Source organism: Aspergillus saccharolyticus (assembly GCF_003184585.1).
Source record: "Aspergillus saccharolyticus JOP 1030-1 unplaced genomic scaffold BP01scaffold_20, whole genome shotgun sequence".
Taxonomy (NCBI): Eukaryota; Fungi; Ascomycota; class Eurotiomycetes; order Eurotiales; family Aspergillaceae; genus Aspergillus; species Aspergillus saccharolyticus.
In genome coordinates this window covers 294,095-306,736 of record NW_020290630.1, presented here as the reverse complement: position 1 = coordinate 306,736, position 12,642 = coordinate 294,095, and the positions used below count along the sequence as shown (strand labels likewise).

Genomic DNA, 12,642 nt, shown 5'->3' with positions numbered 1-12,642 from the left:
TTTAGGGGCATTGCCCAGCGAGCTCTATGAAACGGTTATTCAGGGGACTAGCAACCACGAGCTCTCGGCGTGTCTAACAGCACTCACGCATGGCAGCATACACTCAAGCAAGGCTATTGGTGGCAAGTTATTCACAGAACTTCTATGTAACACATCCCATCGCGAGATCAAAGAACCAAATCTGCAAGCTGTTCCACAAATGCCTCTGGTGCATATTTGGGGTCGGTACATTCCATGTCCTGGCGCGACGAAACACCCGTCAGAACAAGCAGTGTGCCTAGCATCTGCTCTACACCAAACTTGATATCTGTGTCAAGCCCATCGCCCACCACGCAGGTGGGGCTCCTGTCTAGGTCTTCATGGCGCGTCAAGATTGCATCCATCATGTGAGGCCCTGGCTTGCCCATCAGCAGCGGCTGCGTATCAGAAGCGCGGGAGACAGCGGCGGCAACAGAGCCGGCGGCGGGGAAGACGGTGCCAAAGATCGGAAACGTGGCATCCGTGTTGGTAGCTAGGAATGTTGCCCCGTTGCGGATGTACGTCACTGCTTGGCAGAGCTTGAGATAGTTCAGTTGTAGATCCACTCCCACCACGACAGCGCCAACGCTGCTCGATAATGTGGAAGTAGCAGCAAGGTCCTTGAAGTCTTCGAGGGTTATGTCGCGCTGGAATGCTGGGTCGGTTCCCCCAAGGTGCTTGATGTCCGCAGCGCTGAGTTCGTTCTCAATGCCCTCACTTCCGAGAATAAAGACTTCATCGCGCGGAGGGGCAAGTCGCTGATCTTGGGAGAGATAGCTGGCGGTAATATACGCCGAGGTAAAGACGTCGTCTATGTGGACGGGTATTCCGAACTTTTCAAATCGTCGGCAGAAACTTGCACGCGACTCGGTCGAGTTGTTGGTAATGAAGATGACCGTTTTACCTGGAGACATAAGAATGACAATGCTTCATAGAATGAGATTTGAAAGATATCACCTTGCTTGCGTAAAGAGTTGATCGCCTCCGCAGCACCCGGGAGTAGCTCCTCGCCTGACCATATGACACCTACGGGATATCAGACCGTGCGTGCTTGCCAGATAAACAAGCCTGATAAACACTTATGTGAGTTCAAATTACCGTCACAATCGAGAAGAAATGTCTGGCCTGATGTTCAGCTCGAACCTCCTTTCAAGCTTCTTCTTAGCGGTGGGAACGAAAGGGGAGAGAAAATCTCACATCATATCGATCAAGGAACGCTTGTATTTGTATGTGATCTCCGCTTAAAGATACAGGACGCATTGTAGGTGTGGTTCAGATCCTGAGATGCTAGGTTGCTAGAGCTAGACTTTAGACTCAGATGAAGTAGAAAGAGGTGATTGTGTAGGCCTGTCTGAAGAGTGTAGAAACCAGGGATCTTTCAAGTTATTAGTAGACAGTCAGGCGGTCTGAACAGGGGTTTGAGTACATGGATGCAGGTGGTGAGTGGTTAGTCCCGAAAAGGAAGTCACACATATTTTAAGTCGTATGCGCACGTGAGATTCCACCTTATTTGTTTGAGTCGAACAATTTCTCCCCCATTACTTCCCTGAACAATATCTGAAGGTCAGACTTGGGAGATGGCTCTGGATCACCAAGACAACGGAAGTTCCGGACAGATGGACGGCGAAAAGCATGCACTGGCAGATACAGCTCGTGGTGTTGAGCGTGGGGAGCATGGCGTTAACTCACAAGCCGCTTTCAGCGAGTCGAACACCATCAAAACGCGACGTCTGGTCGTGTTACTAGGTAGTCTATGGGTCAGTAGCCTCACCAATTCTGTTGCAGACATACTACTAACAGCTGGAAGCTTGGGACTCTGCTCATGGCACTCGGTAAGTCCATCGCTTGACGCATTGGTGATGAAACCTCTCCCACTGACTCCTTCTGAAGACGAAACCATGATCGCTACAATTGCGACTCCTATCGCCAACTCTCTATCGGCGGCATCAAGCTTTTCATGGATTACAACAGCCTATGTCATCGGCAGCACCGTGTCACAGGCTATTAGTGGTCATCTGGCCAATGCATACGGGCGCCGGAAGGCTCTTGCTGTCAACTACTTTCTCTTCTCCCTGGGTACACTCTTCTGCGGTCTGGCGACGAGGAATCTACCGCTGTTCTTGGTGGGCCGAGCCTTACAGGGTACTGGCGGCGGCGCCATTGCCTCAATCACATCGGTTGTCGAGACGGATCTTATTCCCGCCCACCAACGCGCTCTCATTGAGGGTCTCGGCTCTATGCTCTACGGCATGTGCATGGCCATCGGGGGGGTATATGGTGCTGCTATTGATGCTGCTATCGGATGGCGGTGGGCGTTCTTGATCCAGGTCCCTATCATCGCCCTAGATGGTGGAGTCGTCTTCCGATACGTCACGATATCCGACCAACGCGCAAACACAAGTGCCCACAGGCTTCTCGACGTCGTTGGCATGGTCACCTTGATGGCCACGATTGTGCTGTTGCAGTTCGGACTCAATCACGGCAGCACCACCTTCGCCTGGGCCGCCGCCGGCACAATCGCCCCTTTGTGCTTGGTCGTACCGTGCTTCTTCCTGTTTTTATATAGCGCATACCATGCCGAGAGCCCCGTGGTGCCGATTCGGGTTTTGATGCAACGCAGTGTCGGCCTCATCCAGATTACTGCCTTTTTCAACACTGGCTGCTTCGTGAGTTCCATGTTCTATGTGCCTCTCTACCTTCAGGTCCTCGGCCTCTCGGCCTTTGAGGCTTCCCTTCGACTTATCCCTCTGGCAGTTGCCTTCGGGGTCTGTTCTGGAGCTGTTGGTTACCTTGTTGTTCGTTTACGACGATACTATCATCTGAATATTTTTCTGTTATGCATTGCTACACTTGGCTACGGTCTCCTCTGCTCACTGGGTCGAGGGTCGTCTGATTGGAAACCATTTGTATTCCTTGGCATCATCGGCATTGGCGTTGGAGGAACTTACGTTACCAATCTCATGGGAGTTCTGATGTCTGTGTCTGAGGAACACCTGGCGACTGTCCAGAGTGCTTCTTGGGCAGTTCGATCCGTGGGTGTGGTCGTCGGTTTGACGGTCTCATCAGTCATACTTCAAACTACTTTACATACAAAGCTGGAAGCAATTGGTATAAAGGCCCAACAGGACAACATCACCGGCCTGGATACCGTGGCACTCCACGGAGATCAGAAACAATTGGTTATTCAAGCATACATGGATGCCCTTCGATATGTGTTCTATTCTCTTCTGGCGCAGGGAGTGGTATCCATCCTTCCTAGCCTCTTCATTGAGAACAGGGAGATCCCGAACAATGAAGATTCTAGCTAGGCGTGGCAATTTTATGTTACGAGTTCTTTTGACAACACCTGCCGGCGGTGTGGACCCGTCAAGTACTCTGCGTAAACCTCCTCTGAATCCTGCAGCCACACTCCCTTGAAGGATTGGGTGGTTCCCCATTTGCATAGTTTCACGGTTGACAGGTGCTACAGAGTCCAAGGCAACGTTTCTTGGCTGAGCTAAGACTATGTGCTTGTTCTGGCGGATGCAATGTTGGCAGTCATGAGACAGAGCGATGACGCAGCCTCCGCCAGCTCACGAGTGAGGAATCACAGTCCGCCCAATTTACGCTATTCGAGCACAGACCCTTTGGAAAGGGATATGACTTACAAGGTTAAGTTGAGTCTAGCGTCGGAGTAATAGTCGGAGTAATACTCGTCAGCATTGACGACGCAGAGTGAAAAAGATAAGGAAGTGACAAGAGTTGTATCAGCGGTAAATTCAGTGACGAATACCACAAACCTTAAGAAGATTGCGAGAATCAGCATGATTACTGGTAATTACCTACCACGCACTCGCGGCTCAGTCAAACCGCTAGGAAAAGTATACCTTGCCTTGGGTAGTATCCAGCAAGACTAGTTCTTCCGTCTCGTACTGTAGCCTAACCCCACTCAGGCGGACCCCGGACCGGACCGTAAGAAGTTGTACATTAGTAGTTAGTGCTTCGCCATCAGGCGCCCCACCAAAGCCCAGACCACCACCAAACTCGACAAGACGATTGGCGATCGCCGTCCAAGACATGCAAGGCGCCTTATCTGCAAATTGGCGAACCATGCAAGGCTGATATTCTTCGCCCTACATGTGAAAATGCCGGAGGATTTGAGTCTCACTGCGGGGTTTGGCTGTTTGCCTGCCACTAGTTATTCGAGTTTGTGGGGGAAAAAGTACTGGCGAATCTAACTCGTAGCGTAGATCCCATCTTGGCACAGGTGATATACTGCGACAATATAGAATCAAAATCAAATAAAGCTGTAACGTACATTATGCTTGCCGCTGCAATGAATTGATTTAGTACTGTAGGATCAGCGTCACTGCGGTACGACTCCGTCTCTGTAAGATTCTAAGACATTCTCCTTCGAAAGTAATAACTCATAGACCCCTACGAATAGTCGCCGTAGTCGCAAGCCGAATATTCCCATCAATGAGGCCTGCCATCAATAACATTTGAAAAAAAAAAAATGCGCTAGGTGCATCTTCTCTACCCCGAAGCTGACGCAAAGAATTCATTCCCCTTAGTGTGCGGAGCTCCAGCAATCTGTTCGTACAGCTAAAGTACAAGCTTCCACACTGAAGAACTCCGCCAAGTCAAAGTTGTTCACACTGCCCCTTTCTAGCAGACCAAGACACAGGCTATTACCACTTGCAGCCTCAGGCAGAAAATTTCATGGGCTATCATTGAGTTACCAGCACCTACTGCCAACAATCGCCGCGGTGGTGTAGTGGTATCAACATTGCAGAGCCCCCGACTTCGTGAGCGGGTGGAGTGCAGATTCTGGGTTCGAGTCCCAGTCGCGGCATTTCTTTTGCTTTTTTCGCCCTCCTTGAGCTGGGGAGGCGTCATGGAGATGTCATCTGAGGTGGGTTGTGACGGAGGTGTCGGAGGTGAAGTCCGACAGTTGATTTTTTGGGGGGGTGGGGAATGCTAGAGTTGAAATGAGGCAGTCGCGGGAGGGTGTTTGTCTCGGTCAACGAAAGCACTGTGAGCGGCGGATGTGGGGTATGATATGCTAGGCTGCTATTGCAGACTGTTGAGGAAGTGAATCGTAGATAGGAGTAGACGGTATTAAGATGTGGTGGTGGGCGAGGGATTCCCCTGAACATACCTCATGCTGACTGGCCGCCTCGTCGGCTGGGTACGATGCAGTACTATGCAGTAGTCCCTAGTGGTTGCTGAATTGTTGGCCAGTTAGATCGAGGGCCAGATCTCTCCTACAGCCTCCATATATACCCACATAGTAGTATGGATCGTCGTTATTATGGACAGTGAGTGCACAGACATAACAACAAGGCCTGACAGATACGCATTAATTTCGGATGGCTCTACCAAGCACATTGAGTAACCCCATGTTGTGCAACTCTAATGCATACGTACAATGTCGCACCATACCTGTAGAAAGCTATCATGCATGAGGCTGACTACCCAATCCGGCCTTCCACAGAAACTGGACTCATGCGAGTCGTTTGGGGGCCTTAATCCCATACTCTCCCCGCTCAGAGGCTCAGGAAGACGAAAAGGAACTCGACGTGCCAGCTGCTGATCCACTATTCAACTCTTTGGAATTGAGCGCTAGATCTTACACCGACCATGCATCTCGTCTGTTTCAGCCATAGGGTTGTGGAGAAAACAATTCAAAGCAAGAAGTGCTGAGTAAGTACGCTATACCATTCAATCATGCCGGAAGGTCTTCGTCCCCCCCCCCCCCAAAAAAACCAGTACAGCCTCCCATTCCCAACTCCTCTCAGCTCAACCCTTCTTCGCTACAACATAGACAATATCCAGCAGCACCCTCGCGCCCTCCTGACATTCCCGCGGAAACTCCCGCAAGATCTCCGACCATTCCTCCGGCGAAATCCCACCCTCTCCCACAGCACCACAGGTCGGAATGATATCATTCTCAATGAAATCCCTCGTCGCCATGACCTGCATTGTCGTCCACGGTTTTTCCATCCCCGGAGTGATAACCTGGCGACGCTCCTTCACCACCTCCATGTTGTGTTGGGACATGAATGCCCCCATCTGACTGACCCATCTATCCTGCAAATTAGTATCCCGCGGCGGATCTAATCTTCTTCCCTGAACAGAAAAAATCCAGAATACTTACCCGCCTCTTATCCCCACATTCTCCAGCCATCTTTTCCCATACTCGAGGTACTTCGCGCAGTTCGGATATTTGGTGGCGGTGTCATCACCCCGCATGTACATGTTGACAACGTCCAGTTCCTCCCACTGGAGCCACCCCCGCGGTTCTTCACATGGAACCCTCGTTAGTCTTTTGACGGTGATGGGCATTGACTCAAACCGTAGGGGCCATACTTAGCAGTAACGCCAAATTAGCAAGGAGGCGGCTCGGGTCCCCTCCTTGGATGTAGAGCATCATCCCCCGGCAGTGGACGAGGTCATATTGGCCGTGCAGGTGCTCGGGCACCGGGCCGAGGGCGTCCCACGTGTCGAGGACGACATTGGCGGGAAGTTCGCGCGGGGTGGGGAAATGCGCGGACGAGATGTCGAAGCCGTGGAGTTCAGCTGTGGGAGGGAGGTGTTTGGCTAGATCTAAGAGCCAGATCCTAGTAAATAGTCAGCGAAGTGGATGTGGGAGTTAGCGAAGCATGGCCTTGAATGCATGCAAGCATCAAGAATGCTTGTAGCTTAGTGGGTGCTTGGCGGCCTCACCCAGTCCCACACGCAATGTCTACTATTTTCAATGAACCTTCCAGCGGGATTGAGGGGTCGAGAAGGGAGGAGAGCTGGTCTAAGATCATCCAGTGCTGGAGGTAAAGACTGGGGTCTTGTTAGCTAGCTCCTCTCTTTCCTTTCTTCCCGGGAGCAGGCAAGATGGTGCCTACCGTGCCGCGGCTTCGCTGTGTCTGCTGAAGTTGAGGGTAGGTTGAGACATTCTTGATGATGGGTGTGGGTCACCTGGTGGAATGAGAGGGGAGTACCGACAATGGCGATGATATATGTCCTCTTGAACTACAAGTTATGGCACATACTATTCTGACAGATGTGTCATGATGGTGAGACGGCGCGTACATTTCTACCTATCCAGATCTCAGAAACGTCGTTGCAAATGACTTTCCAAGGACTACTAGCATTAAAGGGTCTAGACGTAAAGCGGGGTCATGAGGCTGAATACAATACAGTATGCGGTTGATATCCGGGCCCCGCTGCTACTATTACTACTTAGTAAGTAGTACCATGTCGGAATATCTCCCGATGCAACATCACCCCCAAGCAAACCGGATCAATCATCGCCGTATTGCACTACCGACTCCTCAATCGCCTGGATCTGCAAGGCGAGAAGGGCCGAGTAATACCGGGAAAGGGCGATATTACCCGCAGCCACCCAGAATCCAGGAAGTCCTGATCGTCGCCAGACGGACTTCAGCTCCCCTTCCTGAGTCAAGCCCCAGGATGCATTCGACCTATCGGCCACCAGGTCCCCGAAGATCTTACGCGTCGACTTACTCAAGTTCTCGTATCCTGTTGCGAAAATTACCACATCTGCGGCCAGATCGGTCCCGTCCGCTAACACAAGGCCCTTGTCGTAGATGCGCACCGGCTCGCTGCCCTGCTTCACCTTGATGTCGCCATTGATGATGTGCTGCGAGGCACCCGAGTCGATGTAGTAGCCCCCGCCGGTCTCGAGAAACATTAGCTTCCGCCTAGCGAACCAAACACATACATCTGTCAGCACAAAGTCGAGTCATGCAAGCAACTTTCAACGTACGTACCCAGAAGACCCTGGCCCCCAATTGAGAGCAAACCCCCGTTTTTCCAGACCGGTGAAAACCCCCGCATGTCTATCGCGCAGCTGCTGCGTCAGCTCCATTTCTTTCCGCTTGAGCACCGGAGTCGGGACGCTCTGGGTGAGCAAGTCCGCTTCGCCGGTGGGCGGACCATCGGCCGTATACAGCCCCTTCCCTTTGCTGTAATCCGAGGGATCGACACACGTCGAGGACCGCTGCACCATGGTTACCTCGTACCCGTTCTCGTAGAAGTCCACCGCAATGTCATGCGCCGAGCTACAACCCCCGACAATGACTGCGTGCGGGCGTGCACCACCACTGCGGGGAGGCGTCGCTCGGTCGAACTGCGAGGAATGGCAGAGCCGACCTTGAAACAACTCCATGCCCGGCACGTGCAATATTCTCGCCTCACTGGCAATCCCGGTCGCTTGGATGACATGGCGGGGGGACAGTGTGTAGAGTTCTGGCTGTCCGTCGTGGCCTCTGCGCTCGACGGTAACCTGCCACCCAGTCTCTGTCCAGATGGCGCTCTTCACGGCCGCAGAGGTCCAGACGGCAAGGTTGGTTTCGGAGGCGTAGAATTCCAGCCAGTCGCCGAATTCGTCTTTGGATGAGAAGATGGGCCAGTCCTTGGGGAAGGGGAGGAATGGCATGGTGTTATCTGCAAGCCAATGTAGATATGTATGGTTCCTGAGTAAGTTGCGCTGGTCAAGACACCTAAAAGGGGCGGGGATATAGACATACACCAAACCGGGTCGTGCAAAAGAAGCCGATGGTATCGATTCCGCCAGTTGTCGCCCACTCGACGATTTCTCTCCACGATGAGCGAGGAAATGCCGATTCTTTGGAGTCGAGCGGCGATCATCAGCCCTGTATGTCCTGCCCCTACAAGATTTTAGGCCTTTCATCAGCCCTGATTTTGTTGTCTCTCGTGCAAACAACAAGTTCACACACATACCAACAACAAGCACGGCGGGATTGTGATGGCGCTCATACGACATCGACCTCGTCGGTGGCAGAGGAGGGTCATCATCATCATCATCATCCTCCGCTTGACTTTCAACAGGGCTCCGGCATCCCCGCAGTCCGCGTAAAGTGGTGAACAGCGTAAAGCATTTCCACTCTTTGGTCCGATCGTCCTGCATCAGACGAAGCACCCCTCGACCATATCCAATCTCGCTTTCAATTCTGGTCATGGCTTCGATCCCGCAGACCATCCCATTGTGATCGAAATTGGTGAATTTGGGCACCCCGGAACCCACCATCACCAGCTGCGTGCGCGACGGCTGCTGGGCGAGGAAATCACGAATGCCGTGCGGACCCTGCACAGCACGGAACTCCCACGAGAGGAGGAGATGGTCCCTCCAATACGACTCGGAGAAGAAGAGTCGCTCCAGTGCGCTGTCGCTGGAACTGGAGACGGTGGTCGTGCTGTTGAGGAAGGAGTTGAAAGCCCGGATCCATGTTTCGACTACATCCCGCATGTTCGAGGGGATGATCTTGGAGGATGTGGCTGCTGGGTAATTTGCGGGATGAAGTTGCGCTGAGGGGTTGGGGTTCACCATTGTGTGTGTGTGTTTTGATGCTGTTTGTCTCTAAGCCGGGGGATATACATAGAATCTATGTGGTCTACTGATGGGGACCTGTTTATAGCACCGGCCATAACCATGATGACCCTATTGGGAATATCACCTACAAGCTGACCTTTCTTTCAGGTGAAAGATAAAAACTCTTGCGGTTTTTCGCAAATAACAAAATTACCACGCCCTGTCATAGGTATTTGCAATTCTGCCGCGATGGTATCGAGTATGTATGTGGTTCGCAGGCGTAGAGTCAATCTTATGCCGAACTATGCGTTAGTGCAAGGCTTGTATCACTTACAATCGATTCTTTCAGCCTGACATTGGCGCAGTGGTGTAGTGGGTCAAGAGCCCTAACTTAGCAATTACTACTGGTCTCTTCTGAAACATTATCTCCATTATCCCGTTTCTCCGTCTGCAAGAATGTCTTACTACACCATACCGGGTCTGTGCCATTGGACTGTACATTGTGGTGATCACTTCTGCATGCATGCCACTCAATCACCGTATTGCTTAGCGGGATGTACACCACATGTACTCTACCCCGCCATGAGTGCAGATCATTGTACATAGAAATCTGGTACGGAGACCCCGAACCCTCATTCACTAGGCCGGCTGACCACCCTCAATCTCACCCCCATCTAGTCTCCGAAGGCCCATCAATGCCAGTCCAGTGCCGCGTAATGAGTTGGACGCCTTACCAGTACATCGCCTCGGAACGTAGTGCGTGATGAGAACTAGGTACGAGTGAACTTGAACTTGGCTGTTGGGGGGAACTGATCAGGTTACATCGCATGAATGGACAGAACCGCACTGCCGTGAGGGGTAATGGACAAGGCAACCGGCCGTGTAATCGATGAGGGAGATTCATTCCCCGAACCTACACGATTGGGATTTCTCCTGGTTACACCTACTCGTGTCGTGTGGGGTGCCTGCCTCTAACCGAGGATGGAATCGGATTACAGAGATAACGATTGGATGTGCACGGTACGAAATATTCCTCGGATTGCCATCACCCCCGATACTGGGAACGCTTACAGAATCTCATAGTGAAACTCATGTCTAATACATTCGCCTAGAGCCCGAACCTGTTCCCGTCCGGCCTGGCCAGTGAGACTGGCTGTTACGAGAAAATAAGCCACAAAGGGCCACCGACCGGATTGGTGGGGGTCGGGGATTGTTTCTCCACGCTGGAACAGAACCCGGTAATGGGGAATATATGGCGAGAGGGAAGCTGGAATGGGCGCGGCTCCAGCAAACGTACCCCCGCGCGAGACGGGGATAAAGACGATGGTGGTGGGATACTGGATGACCTCGGGCAAAGGACAACTGAGTGTCTTCAAGGCTTGGAGTGCGGCGGGATCCGGGATGGGTCCATGGCTGGAACCGTCCGGCACCTCGCGCAGCGCAAGGAGGGTGTACAGTGCGTAGTAGTCGATGCCGTAGGTGTATTCCACGGCGAAAGACTCTTGATGTCCAGGCGTGCGCGGGTTGATCTCAATCAGAAAAATGCTGGGCTCCGGCGAGTCCAGTCAAAAGAGTTGCTCTCGGAGGTCCAGGGCCAGGCCGTGCATCTCGTAGGCCATGCAACTGTGTTGCACGCGCGCCTCGATGTGGAACATGCCGGTCTGCAGACCTACGCTGCGCAGACGTTCCACCAACTCGGATTCCAGCAGCGCTAGTTCGGATGGAGGAAGCGCTGAGGGCATGATGGTCGCCGTTTCGGCAAAGGAAGGAGACTGGGACCGGTCGGCTCCAACTTCAAGGTCGGCCCCGGACGGGAAATCGTCATTGATCTCACTGAACACAATCCCGCCATCAACCAGGACCAAGTTCGCGTCGACTTCGGGGCCTGAGATATATGGCTCAATGAGCTGCTCCCGGTCCGGGAAATTGGCGTGGTTCTTGTCCATCGCGGCCAGCAACTCCTGCTCGGTCTGCACCAGCACGACTCCTTCCGAGGAACAGCCTTGAGCCGGTTTGATAATCAATGGGTAAATCAGTGGCGTAGACAAAGCATGGAGCTTGTGCCGCAAATCGGCGACATCCCTCGCCGACAAGACAGGCTGACCCGGTTGCGCAAGCCCGCGTAACTTGACTTTATCGCAACAAGCCTCAATGCAGTGGGGGTCATTGGTCCAAAGCCCCAACAGTCGTGCGGCTTTGGCGGTGGGAACGAGCAGCTTATCAGAATACGTGATGATGCCGTGTATAGGACCCCGGCTCCGGGCCACCGCAGCGACGATTCTGTCCGGCAATCCATCGTCAGGGGTAATGTCGCAGACAATAAACTCGCTGCACAGACTCCGCTGATTGGCATCTTGAAGCCAATGACCGTCGAAATCCAGAACAGCCACCTCCACGCCGAGGGCGGACGCAGCCCGATAAGGGCCTTCCGCCGCTGCAGAGATACTGGGGTGTGGACGACCTTCCACGATGGCCAAGCGGTACTGTGGCAGGGGATCGGCCATGATCCATGGAAAGGACAATCGAAGCGTGGCCTCCAGCTCAAGTTGCATCAACACACATTCCGCAACTTGCCGGTTCGCTCCCGTTTCGCGCGCAAGAAAGCCACCCACCGCCTGGTCGAGAGCCGCAGCGAACATGTCTGTGGCTCCCTTGAATCTGTGCACGGGCTGTCGGGGTGCAACAAATTCCGCAATTTCGCATGCGAGATCACATCCCAGGAACCGCCGTTGGATCAGGTCCTTGCGTAGAATGTACCCATCCACGTTGGGCAGTAGGAGCTTCAAGGCTGTCAATGACGAGCCTTTGCCTTGAATGTGATTGCGAATGCATCTGTACAAGAATTGTTGAGCAAGACTCTCCCCCAGAACCCGGGTTGCATTCGCATTGCTGTGGATCACTTCGATTATCTCGAGATTTTGCGGGGAGAGGACCTCCAGCGCTTCGGACTGGGGCCAGACAGACTCCGTGGTTAATAACAGATCGAAAGTTCGGAATGGCGCGTGGGTGCCCGTCGGGGCTGAGTTGACTCTCCAAAGACATCGGATCGACGCTGCAACAGACACATTTTAGCTTCTCGGTTGGTCCATTGTATTGGATATTACCTTTGTGTCCCGCAAGTTGGAGAGTAATAAGGCTTGAGTTCGATGTTTCACACATAGTTGGGTCTCTTCCGTGGACAGAGAATCGTGCAGTCTGGATAGATGATGGAGAAACGGAGGAACTTCTTCAGGTGTATTTGAAAAATAAGACAACCGACCGGAACGTATCGAGCCCTAATGGCCTTTAGCAAT

At 52.7% G+C, this 12,642-nt stretch overlaps 5 protein-coding genes and 1 non-coding gene across 6 annotated transcripts; 2 read left to right on the top strand and 4 right to left on the bottom strand.

Annotated features, from left to right (window-relative positions):
- Positions 1–155: 155 nt before the first annotated feature.
- BP01DRAFT_357752 (2-phosphoglycolate phosphatase) lies at positions 156–1,315 on the bottom strand. The gene is made up of 4 exons (XM_025575270.1): positions 1,216–1,315; positions 1,117–1,138; positions 976–1,044; positions 156–922 (listed from the first exon to the last, which is right to left on the bottom strand). The coding sequence occupies exons 1-4, from the start codon at positions 1,276–1,278 to the stop codon at positions 168–170; spliced, it is 909 nt and encodes a 302-aa protein (XP_025430419.1). The 5' UTR covers positions 1,279–1,315; the 3' UTR covers positions 156–167.
- A 129-nt stretch (positions 1,316–1,444) lies between these two features.
- Positions 1,445–3,326, top strand: BP01DRAFT_424207 (MFS general substrate transporter; the record flags this gene model as incomplete). Its single annotated transcript, XM_025579675.1, has 4 exons — positions 1,445–1,457; positions 1,582–1,775; positions 1,826–1,850; positions 1,909–3,326. The coding sequence occupies 4 exons, from the start codon at positions 1,445–1,447 to the stop codon at positions 3,324–3,326; spliced, it is 1,650 nt and encodes a 549-aa protein (XP_025430418.1).
- A 1,434-nt stretch (positions 3,327–4,760) lies between these two features.
- BP01DRAFT_t195 lies at positions 4,761–4,852 on the top strand. Its single transcript has one exon. It is a non-coding gene; the product is annotated as a tRNA-Thr (tRNA).
- Positions 4,853–5,770: 918 nt separating this feature from the next.
- Positions 5,771–7,076, bottom strand: BP01DRAFT_357751 (class I SAM-dependent methyltransferase). Its single transcript, XM_025575269.1, has 5 exons — positions 6,900–7,076; positions 6,727–6,834; positions 6,370–6,620; positions 6,158–6,302; positions 5,771–6,085 (listed from the first exon to the last, which is right to left on the bottom strand). Exons 1-5 carry the CDS (start codon positions 6,947–6,949, stop codon positions 5,800–5,802), a joined length of 840 nt encoding a protein of 279 aa, XP_025430417.1. The 5' UTR covers positions 6,950–7,076; the 3' UTR covers positions 5,771–5,799.
- Positions 7,077–7,172: 96 nt separating this feature from the next.
- On the bottom strand, positions 7,173–9,397 carry BP01DRAFT_321367 (flavin-containing monooxygenase). Its single transcript, XM_025572726.1, has 4 exons — positions 8,761–9,397; positions 8,547–8,687; positions 7,788–8,463; positions 7,173–7,718 (listed from the first exon to the last, which is right to left on the bottom strand). Exons 1-4 carry the CDS (start codon positions 9,365–9,367, stop codon positions 7,298–7,300), a joined length of 1,845 nt encoding a protein of 614 aa, XP_025430416.1. The 5' UTR covers positions 9,368–9,397; the 3' UTR covers positions 7,173–7,297.
- A 1,019-nt stretch (positions 9,398–10,416) lies between these two features.
- BP01DRAFT_392671 (glutathione synthetase ATP-binding domain-like protein) lies at positions 10,417–12,508 on the bottom strand (the record flags this gene model as incomplete). Its single annotated transcript, XM_025578165.1, has 3 exons — positions 10,417–10,899; positions 10,984–12,401; positions 12,454–12,508. 3 exons carry the CDS (start codon positions 12,506–12,508, stop codon positions 10,417–10,419), a joined length of 1,956 nt encoding a protein of 651 aa, XP_025430415.1.
- Positions 12,509–12,642: the final 134 nt, after the last annotated feature.